This window comes from Pecten maximus, chromosome 4 (assembly GCF_902652985.1).
Source record: "Pecten maximus chromosome 4, xPecMax1.1, whole genome shotgun sequence".
Taxonomy (NCBI): domain Eukaryota; kingdom Metazoa; phylum Mollusca; class Bivalvia; order Pectinida; family Pectinidae; genus Pecten; species Pecten maximus.
This window is the reverse complement of record NC_047018.1, coordinates 9533344-9545161: the sequence shown is the minus strand read 5'-3', so window position 1 is coordinate 9545161 and position 11818 is coordinate 9533344. Positions and strand designations below refer to the sequence as shown.

At 35.8% G+C, this 11818-nt stretch overlaps 1 protein-coding gene across 1 annotated transcript in view; it reads right to left on the bottom strand.

The window, feature by feature from the left end:
- The window catches only part of LOC117325169, a 47879-nt gene that overhangs the window by 687 nt on the left and 35374 nt on the right, over positions 1-11818 (bottom strand). The window contains 15 exon segments of the mRNA XM_033881156.1: positions 450-521; positions 1882-2177; positions 2934-3293; positions 3855-4049; positions 4356-4488; positions 5279-5571; positions 5908-6019; positions 6518-6729; positions 6935-7298; positions 7631-8056; positions 8406-8553; positions 8870-9153; positions 9446-9630; positions 10623-10785; positions 11479-11811. Coding sequence (XP_033737047.1) covers positions 450-521; positions 1882-2177; positions 2934-3293; positions 3855-4049; positions 4356-4488; positions 5279-5571; positions 5908-6019; positions 6518-6729; positions 6935-7298; positions 7631-8056; positions 8406-8553; positions 8870-9153; positions 9446-9630; positions 10623-10785; positions 11479-11811 — 3576 coding nt within the window.

Sequence of the window (11818 nt, the reverse complement as noted above, 5' to 3'; positions counted from 1 at the left end):
ATATTTTTGCTTCTCCTTTTTTTCTCTTCTAAATAAGAAATCAAAATGTTATGGTCCTGGAAAGCTTTTCATTGGCCTATATTTTCATTTTAAAGAATCACTTCAATATTACATAGTTTCTCTTTGGCTATTCCAGTAAAAAGAAACTTTGGCTATTCCAGTAAAATAAATATCCAACAGGAGGGCTCCACAAAACAAAACTCAATTCAGTGGTGTGCTGAGAAAATGCATCTTACTGAGTATTATATAGTACTAATTAAATTTGTTCTATGGGTGTTCACTGTTTGACAAACATTGACTAGATATTTTACTGGAACAGCCCTTACTCATCAGCTGGTAAATGTACATGCCTGCTTTCTTAGAATTGGTACCAATTAAACTGAAAATTACATATCCTATAATTCTTCATACTCTTCTGGAGATCTATTGGGGAAAAAAAATCTTATTACCTTTAATTGTTCTTCGAACTCGTCCCTGAGAGTTTGAGGGTGTTTAAGGTTGCTCCACATTTGAGGCAGATACTACAAGGCAACACAGAATTACATTACTACTGGATTAATGAAGTTGATAAGAATTATGCATGTCAGAATGGGCCCCAATATGTGTCCGACCCTTAAGGGTAAATATGATAATTATAGTGTTACATTGGCATTAAACTGTTAGTAACATGTTCTTTAACAACGTTTGCTGTCTCATTAAGGTAAACATTATTTGAGCCATTCATGATACTACGTCAGGAGTGAATGTTTTAAATATTTCATATTTTTCACACCAAATAATTAAAATTCACATAATCTATAGAATGTGTTGAGATCTCCATACTACAATACAACTATACTCCAGGTTTGGTTAGAATATCACTTTTGAGAAACTGCTTAACTTTAAAAGTTCAGATTCCTAGCATTGCTAAAAAAAATTAATTGAAATGTTGATGAGCAATCTTCGTCGCTGAAGATACATATGAGGTAGCAGTGTACAGTAAAAATGCCAAATTCTGAAAAATATGGCACATGTTTTAGATATGTAAACATTGCCAGTTAACCTTACATATAACCTCTAATAAAGTATATATATTTGAAATCTGTACAACATTTGCAATTTTAATAGAGCTCTGAAGGATAAGTAAACTGATATTTTCTGTGATTTTTAGAGCTGTGAATACCATGGTAACAGCTTAACAAATTCTCAAAAATTGCTAAATATTATGATATTTGACCCAAAATGGCACAATTCTCTACACAATTTTTTTTCTGAAACCTATTTAAAATTAGATATCTCTATCCCAAAGACAGAATTAATCTTGTTTGGACATATGTTGTAAATTAAGTTTTTCCGCTATCTTACCTTTTCTGTGGGCTTCCATTTTGCGCTGTAGGCAAAACTAAATTTCCTGTGTAAACACACGTTCGGAAAATCCGGATATTTAAAATCCGGAACCAATTTATTGATTTTTGTTTTAATAGATGTGAAGCCTGTATGTACTACTTCATACTGAATATACCAATTATAGTGTACATTTATTTTTTCATTTTTTATGCATATCATAATACAGGAGTTATTTGCTTAACAAAAAAATTGCCCATGGCCAGGCTGACTTACTGTGGTGTGCTACCTGAGCCTAGATATTAAACTTAAAGCTCATTTTAACTCAACATTGCCTTTAATACTTTATTTAATCTAGAATCTTGTCTAAATTCAATTGTATCATATGTGATGCACAAATCGGAGGTTGAGGAAACCTGCTAAGTCATGCACTGCTTCGAGATTAAGGTGACCTCGGTTTGAATCAAAGGAACGATGCATGCAAAAGGGAAAATGGCAAGTAAAAATGGACAATGAAAACATTACTGCTATTTCTTGTTCCATACTTTTATGACTTACATCAAAGAAACTGTTGGCACACTTCCTACAGATGGACATGGCTGCCCCAGTGTGGTCAGATACACATTGGCAAACTTGACACTCGTGAGGAACAGCCGTGGCAGCAACACGGTCTACAATAATCTGTGAAAATATCCTCCTGTCCTTCAGTCGGCGGCTGGTAAATCCAGTGGAATCAAAGATGGTACCATTAGAATGGAGGGATAGAGCAGAGCAGCTGTCAGAGGGAAGGGACATGTCGTCATAGAGATCAGCATGACTCTGGTCCAGCATATACTTCATTGAGCTGTCCACTCCTACAATAGTCAAAGTAACTGTTATAAAGTTTGTACCCTGGAAGAGGAAATATCAAAGTTAGAACATACATGTACATATATAATGATGCTATTGATTACAGAGAGTAATTATCAGCTATTATATATCTAATTTTGATATTTCCAACAAACATGATTGATAAAGTGCCTAACCTAAAATTTATATGTATAACAAGCTCTACAGATATTAAAATATCAGTGAAAACAGTGATTAAGGTTTTAGATAAAGGAAAAGTGAGCACGGGCTTACATTGATATACCTCGGTTTTCCCCTCATCAGTTAAAAATTTACGTGGTATATGAATTGTGGGATTTATCATTTTCACAATGAACACCAAAATCTAATCATGTGTAGAACTCAACATTATAGTGATATGGTGTTAATAGGAATTACTTAATTGATTGAGAGGTAACAGATATCTTGTACCAAAGCTTTGGATTTCAGAAGTGGTCAAGAATGACCTTTTGACCAATGACCACCAAAATCAGGCATAGAACTTGATGTTATGACACTAACGTGAAAATATAAAATCACCTGTTGAGGAGTTCAAAATCTTTGTGTGGAAAGGCTTATAGACACAGTCACAAAGAGATTACTCCCAATATACCCCAACCCCTTTACCCAGTGAAGGGTAAAATCATTAACAGCTATGCAGTTCAACAGAGCTTACCAGTCTGATGGAGTAACAGTATCCTCATGTAAAATTGATTAAATGTACAAAGAAAAAATAGACTTACCAAGGATCTTGTGTTTAGGAATACGGTTGTTGTCCAATCTAAATTCTTGGTCACGAAGGATGTGTAGAGTGATGTCTCTTGTACGGAGGACATGCTGCAGATGATCATGTACAGAGGCACTGACCTCTGGACATTCGTCACACTGTACCAGGATAATAGTCTTGGACACACCTGTTCTGAATGGGTAGTTGGTGGCACTCAGGATGGCATCATGGGAATTTGAAGATTCATCGTTGTGTGTTAAAGTTTCAACCCCTTTGGTGAATTTGGTCGCATCATTGAAGAATGCACCCTCAATTGTGTGGCTGCTGGCTCCTCTCTGACCATAACTGATCAAACCATACCTATTTCCAGACATTCCTGACAAAACAAAACTGACTCAACTGAGCATTATCCTATGAACTTAACAGGACACTTAATTGAATAAGTCTTTTTGCTAATTTTACAGAACATGTCAAATCTGAAACATGCTCATTTTGAATCTTAAATTTTAATTCTTTAATTCAATTTTTCGCGAAACACTTTTCAATTGTTTTGTGTTTGAAATGCTTAAACCAGAAAAGTTAAGATTTATTAATGCAGTGCTGATTATTATGTAATAATTACAGGTAACTCTACCTTTCAAATTAATACTGGTACTGTATCATATTCATCTACTTGACTACTGTATTACTGAATGCACTAAACAAATCAAGTAATGATGTTCTGCTGTTTTGATGTGTTTTTCAGGTATTGAGGTTAACAAGTGATGGATATCAATGTATGTGTCAGTTTGCATTAATAATCACAATTCATAAGTTTGAAAATGAGAAATTTGCATAAGGTAGCAGTGATGGCCATAGAGTAACAAAATGGCAGTATACAATTGACAAACCAATGTGTTGCATCTGAAATGAAAGTATTAATGAACTATTGTGTTACCTGATTGGGTGAGGCCCTGATCAATCTTGTACACAAGCTTGCCAAGGTTTCTTGTGGCTTCACTGTTACACTGTCGACTTTCCACAACAAACACAACATCACCTGACTGAGGAACCTGGTAGTCATCACTGGCTGGGTTCATCTTGATGGTCTCCCCTGCGTTGTATCTATCTGAGTTGGGGGTCTCGCACTGGACTGTAACAGGTTTTTTTTTAATCTTGAATGTTTTTTCCAACAGAATGATTTTCATTTCAATTTCACTAAATTAATCTACGTGACTAATTATAATCAATTGATAACAGAGTTTTAATTTGACCATTTCAATGTTTTAGTACTGTAAAGTATTCACATTGTTTCATTAAGCAATCCTTTTTCAAACTTGTAATTTAATTATGTCCCATTTCATAAAAAAAACATGTACACTTTTATATCGTTTTAATTATCTTCCATGTAATGAATATATTCATTCCATTGATGAGTAAAATCTATAGAAATACTTACTGCACTGTTGTGGTAGCCACATTCTAACGCCACGTGTTTGACAAGCCTTCACATACACAGATGCTACATCACACACAAGCTCGCCTCTCTGGACACCAGACATGCACATATGCATATAATACTCTGTGTCAACCTGAAAAAATGAATCATATACCAAGTTTATATCTATATGCAAAATTCACTCTAAATTCTATCATAATCACCAGGATTTACAAGTACTGATAAGATATTACCTGAAACTTACTCGATAAAATCTAAACCGCTAAATTTTGACGAATATTCATTTACAGTCCAAATATGATTCTTTATATGAACATACCAAGTGAAAACAACAAACATGTGACCACGAAAACACTAGAATACAGTAATGAAAACATCGTTTTACATGCTGATTTTCCACACAAAACATCATTAAATTCAGAATGTATTAATACACCAGAAAAAAGACAAACTGCAGAATGACACGGTAAACAATGACATGGTGCATTAGCAGGGATCACCGGTTGTTCCATTAATTTTGCACCTTTTCGTATATAGCTATCAAAAGTTAAAAATTTGATAATGACTCTGATCTTGATGTTTTTATTTCAAATCACCCTGTAGATTTTCATTGCGACTATGAATAGCAGTAGCTATCTACATATCTTCAATCCTGTTTTATTTTCATGCTTGTATTTCAAATACATTAATTACAGGAAAAAACAAAAACACACATTCAAATATTAAAAAAAACAAACTTACACAGAACATTTAAACAACTAGGAACATCAAAGCTACACTATTTATTATAAAACCTTGAACTTATTTACATTTGCATTTTCCAATGTATTCAGTCGAATGTTTGGCTCAATAATCGCTGGGAATATCAGTGTAAGTGGTTCTTTTTTTTACTTAGCATCGTGAACTGATCAAATATAATTTACCTGTTTAAAGCATGGTCTCAGAGGAGAACTGGATTCTTTGAAGAGAGCAGCACATTTAGCATATCCTGTAGACTGCTCATCAAATGTTTCCTGGTCAATGATGTTACCTGGCACTCTGCACCGTTTATTTACTTGCCAGGACTGGCTGAGTTCGTCAACGTCATCAGTAATTGTACCGTCACTCGTCATCATGTCATCGAAGTGTTCATTGTCGTAGGTACCAAGCAGGCCTGCTACCTTACCGAAGTACCATCCACTTATACCCACAACAAAGTGCTCATGTTCCACGTCACCTGTAAAAAATAACAGTCAGTGTATTACAATTCCAAAAATTTTTATTATAAAGCACTTTATTAATAACATCAATTTATTTCATGTGCTTACTCCATCTCAATACAGTACTGTAACCTTCCACACAGATGGCTGGCGTCAATGATAATTTTACATTTTTAAGTATTGTACACTACAACTACTTGTGGGATACATTTTTTTGTATTACTTATTTCCCAGGGTAATGTAAGAAAACACTAATTTGGATATCAGAATATGCATGCAGGCCCAAGTAGTGTGTATATTCTACTGATGTATCAATAAGAAACTTCCATTCTGGGAGGTCAGTTATCATTTACCGATGACTTCTAGGCCTCTGCCAGTATTCAGTTTTACATGATTTCCATCGCGTTCCACGGACAACTCATCATGGAGGAATGGCAGTTCAGAAGGTCGGCCATCAACATGGATCTACAAAAAAATGATAACACACATGATGAGAAGGTTTTCAAACAATACAAAAAAGGAGTGCCAGAGTTCCTAAAGATTTTACAGCAGCACTTCTCCAAAGCTTTAAAAACAACACATTATTAAGATGCGAATCTGTAGTTTGTTGGGTTTATAGCCCCATGAAAAGTCAGGGTCATTATTAGGAAAGTTCTCCTTGAAGTAGTAACTGGTGGCTACCTCGCTAAACACATGTGAGTGCATGCTATCCAGAGCAATAAGGGCAAAGTAGTTTGCCCAAGGACACAACCACAGCAGCATAGACCAATCTGGTTCTAGTTTTACCAGGAACATAAACCGCCAAGTGTTGGGAGCGCCGATCCATGCACCTCAAAAGATTTTCTCCCTATGTTACATGGCAGGTGCTCTAACCAACTACAAATGGATTCAATTGCAAAGCTTATGATCCAGTGAAAGAAATTAAATATTTATAGTGTATAGTGGTAGCATGATGATACTTACCCCAGAACTGAATATTTCTATATTCTTTCCTCCAGTCATCACCAACATTGAACGAATGGCAGGTGATTGTCTGTTACGGTTGAAATTCACAACCACTGTGAAGTTTTTGTCATGGTAATCATGTGCGAGAATATAGCTGCACATTCCCGCAAAGTCAAATTTCTTGTTGTCGAAGGTTATGTAATGACGGTTTCCAGCAATAATGGCGTATGCTGAAATACATCAATTCAGAAACCCTTAAAATCTAATCATTTTTCAATTAAATTACAGTTAAAGCTTTCATGTTTTTATTTTTTTCATTTATTTAAAACTTAATATATCAAAGATAAAATTTCAAAGCTCAACCTAAATTTTGAACTGTCATTACACTAAGTTATTGTAACTTTGACAGAACTGTAGATGTATACAAGATTTCACCTTTGAATGGTGGTATCCAATCTCTGGGATTACAGGATGGCATGTATTTGTAGTAGACATCCCAGAACGACAAGTCACGCAGCTGGACTGCATATTTCTCCCAAGCTCTATTAAAACGGGCAACATATTTCTTGATGCTGAATTTTGGAATTCTGTCTAGTGCAGCAGTTGGTGATGGTAAGTACACTTCAAACTCTATATTTCCATTCTCAGGATCGAAGACAACAAAGCGGTTCCTATGCCAGTTGAGAAGCTTCAGTTTTCCAATATCTTCAGTGATGAATTCTCTGCTTGATTCATAAATGTCAGTGGCAATTTCACGAATGTTGAATGTCAGTTGCCAATTTTCGGCAATGGATGCAAGCTATGAAAAGATAGATGTGTCAAATGTTGAATACAGCTTCTTATCCTTTCACAATGAGACTGGTCAAAAAACAATTACATAATTATACTCCAGTAAAATTTGATGGGCATATAGAAATCAATTTATGGCAGCCATATAATTTAACAAACAACATTGAAACATTATTTGCTTTCAAAAATTGTCATACATTTAGTTCTAATTTTTCAATCTAATCTGCTGTATTTTCATACTGAATCTTATATTTTTTACAAATCTATACTAAACACAATATCTTTCTGTATCTGAGCTATATATAAACAGAAATATACATCTGTATGTTCTTTATTCCATACCTGGGCATACAGTTCTTCTATCAGGTGTTTGGCATTTGCTAAATCCTCGTCCTGTAGGAGTTCAGTGATCTGGTCACTGACAGCACTCTGAGTTCCCTGTACAAGATCAGCATAATGCTCTGCTAATTTGATGCTGCGGAGATTTGACTTGATTGTCTTATGGACCTTGTTTAGATATGCCTGATAGTCAATTTCTGGCAGGTCGGGGGAATCAGGAATGTATGTCAACATTTGTTCCAAATGACGCTTAGTATTCTGTACATCAGGGTGTTGAACTATTTCATCCAATGTTTGTGAGACTGCTAGACTGAATTCATCGGTCATCCTGATCAGAAATTCCCTCAACTGTTCAAGAGCCTCTGTTACCTTGGTTACCATCACTTCCTTCTCACTGTTGAGAGTGTTCTCAAGCTGTGTTCTGTACTCCTGTAATGTTGACATTAATGTATGGTAATTTTTGGTTGTGATGTTTAATTCTGAGATCATCTAACAAGCAAAGGCTTCAATCAAGAGGTCTAAACATAGCAAACATATAAAATGTTAAAGAAATAATAACTCAGTCATTCTGAATCTTTCCAAACTTTCATTTTTTCTTCATTAGGGAGAAACTGTGAGGCAAAATCTAAGATAATGACTGAAAAGATACTTAAAACAGCATATGGAGCTTTGCCTTGACAAGCTATTCTGACTTCTTTCAGGTTCAACCAGCTGAACCATTTCAACCACACGCATGGAAGTACCATTTAGTGTTAAGTATTGTCATGATTCTACTAACCTCCAAACTAGCGATCATCTCATTGACCTTTTCATTGTACTTTTCCTCAAAGGGGAAGGTCTGGATTTCGTTGGTGATTTCTGACATTCTCTGTCTCATGTTTCCTACAGACTGCCCGAATGAGGAAACTGCCTGACCGTACTTAACACTGCAATTAAATAAGGCAAATCAACATTCAAGGATATGCTAGCTGGGACTGAGTTTGTATTCTTGATTTCAACAAGACAAATTGTATCCAAATTAGGTGCTACAATAGTTATTCAGTAGAGCATTACACTACTGCTACATTAGCTGATGATATGAGGTGATTGGTTCAATCTCTACCTAGAGCAGTTTACATTTCTCAGGAAACTTTGCCAATGTCAGTATATCAGACTTTGTCAAAATAATCGAATTATTTATAAAAAACAGATGGAAATTTAGAGTAAGGTCAGGTAAGATGGTGGCACAGGTACACAACTCACAGGAATGTATGAATACTGCCTTCTAGTTGTTCGTTCATATCACGCAGATACAGGTTGTTGTTTCGGTACATCTTGTTCATATTCTGTTTTATCTTGCGCAGTTGTACATTCATTGCCTCAATTTCTTCAGCATACTGTTGAGCAACAGGTTCTAGTTCCACTGTGATCTCATTGCTAAGAGAGTTGTATCGGCCTTCCAGCTCATCTCCCATCTGCTGGGACATTTCAGCTAGCACTGTGTTCACTTCATTTCCATACTTCTGGAGTGTGTTAGCAATGTAACCCTAACAGGAAATAGATCAGAGTAAAACCTTATAATTTTATTTACATTTTAGAACCGTTAATATTCAAAGAAAGAACTTACTGTACCAGTAGCTTTTTGTCATGAATGAATATGACAGCATAAATGTGCCAACCCGACAGAACTTTAATGATGGTATGCTGGTGTATACTGGAGGCATAAAAACTGGTTCATTTAAAGACAAAAAGATTAAATCAAGACAAAAAGACAAAAAGTTATTTGTAGGATTAACACAAGCAAGACAAATATTTTGTTATCATAAATGTACCACCCACCATGAGATCAGACACCATTTCTGGTCTCCACTGGACTTTCGTGTGGAGCAGACGAGAGCTCTTTAGATGTAGTTTGATCAGGGATTCGGACACCCTGGGGAAGTCACCAGTACGATACATCTCTGCAGAGAAGTCCATGTTGTTTGGATACTGGGTCATCAGGTGCAGCACATTGTTTGGATGTTCTGAATAACACAAGTGTTCATTTTAAACCAAAGCATATTGTAAAACAAGTATTACACTACAGAACTGCATCACAAGAGGCAAGAATTCTAAGGACTATTTTTAAACATCAGGTTCTTAATATTCAACAAAAAAAATCATGTCTTCTGCACAAAATTAGATCGAAGAACAAATGTATTCCAAAACTGTATTTTTGTCATTATCCAATGATCCAACTATATTATATGAAATCTTGTTGCTATAGACATGATTCTTTCAATTGATTTATGTGGAACTGTAGATGCTACATATATGTATCACATACAGTGAGAGAAACATCTGTAATGTACATGTATTATTGTGAAAATTTTACCTCTATATTAGATATATTGAAAACACATTTGTTTGTAATCAACAAGAGAAATGAATCGGACATAAAGGTGCTCTTGTGACTTTGTCTCTTGAAGACATGTGTATCATTTAGTCCAAATAAACCAGTGATTATCAGACAATAACAACAAACAATACCAACATAATAAAGTCATACACAAAATCAATTAAACAAGGGCAAAACATTAACAAAACTATTAAGCATCTTTTGCTTCATCATGACAAATCTCACAAGCTCTAATGAGAGGGTGGTGACAACAGAATCATTGTACATATCAACAAGTATCAACCACGTCCGACTTCATATCGCACAGGGAATAGAATATTTTCAAATAAGTTTACGACAACAACCATGATAAAACTTTCCAATAGGATTCTAAACAGTAGGGAGTACTGGGAATTGTATTATTGTACTCTTGAGAATTAAGTATCTCCATATAGTCCTTGTGAAAGCTAAAAGGAAATTTCAAGTTACATGGTGTGAAATGGCACAATCAACTCATGTGGTGTTATAGATATCATATCTTTGATGAGAATATTTTGTTAATTGATTTATGATGTAGACTTTAGATTCCTAGTCAGACTTTATTCAAACATCTGTATAACTACAACACTTGATTCTCACCTGAATCATATTTCATCTGCATGTTCAGGGCTTTATTCTGCTCATCATAGGACACTTCAGCATCGATCAAGTTTTCTGCATCATGTGTACTACGGAGAGCGAGTCTGTAAGGTGAATCCCTGACTTCCCCAGTCAATCCAACAGACTTGGTAGGACCGATTGCCTATGGGCACAAATGAAACTGTTTAGTAATACATGCCAAATCTAATGACCTAACAATGCTACTGATCTTAGCTGAATTCAACTAACATCATATGACATTAAAATGCAAGTTCACAAATAACAACATGCTTGCATTGCCAACATTCCTGATTTCAGACTCCCTGCTCCGTCCCCCAATCATTTTGATAAAAAATACTCCCGATTTCTAGGGACCTGTCCTGATAACCCTGTATAAAGCCCCAATTCACCTTGTTAGATATACTTATGCCTAAGACAGATAACACTTGCTGGCTAGTGGAAGGAATATATGTGGGGCATTGGTCAGTTAACGACCTGCTCACAGACCGTAACAAAATTCTCATACTTTACTAACTGCAAGGGTGACACTACCATGATAAATTAACAATTACAGAGTAATTAAAACCAATTAAGCTGAGGACACATGGTTTTGAAGCATGTCAATCATGGTTGATTCAACGTTTGTATATGGCTTTGTATACTGCCTTTGATGCCAAGCACACAAACGATCACGACAGTAAAAAGAAACGGGAATCTTGGACAGAGAAAGTGAAAACAACACTGGCAATGTTATCAATCGAGTATCATATGTGACAGATTACTTTTTACTTTTGAAGTGTAACTTCATTTAAACATTGGCTGGTCTTTAAATAATTATTCCTGCTTGTAGCCTTACCATGACGCTCATGTGTTTGCGCAGTGTGTCAATCTCCCCCATCAGGAACAGGTTCCTAATTTGTCTCTGTGTGGTAGACGTTGACAGACTTATACCAGCTGACCGCCTTGTGGGACCAGACCCGATGTGACTAGTAGCTGAAACATCCATGTGAGAGTGGGCATGACTAAGACCGATGGTCAAGCTGCAGTTATTAGTATCTCCTCGGGACAGGTCATCATACCTAGAGGTCAGTACTATGGTCTTGGAAGGGTCGGTGGAGTAAGACAGCTCTGTTCTACTGTTATAGTGACCATTGTCTTGTCGAGCAAACTCACTCACCACAGAAAACTCCTGAAAA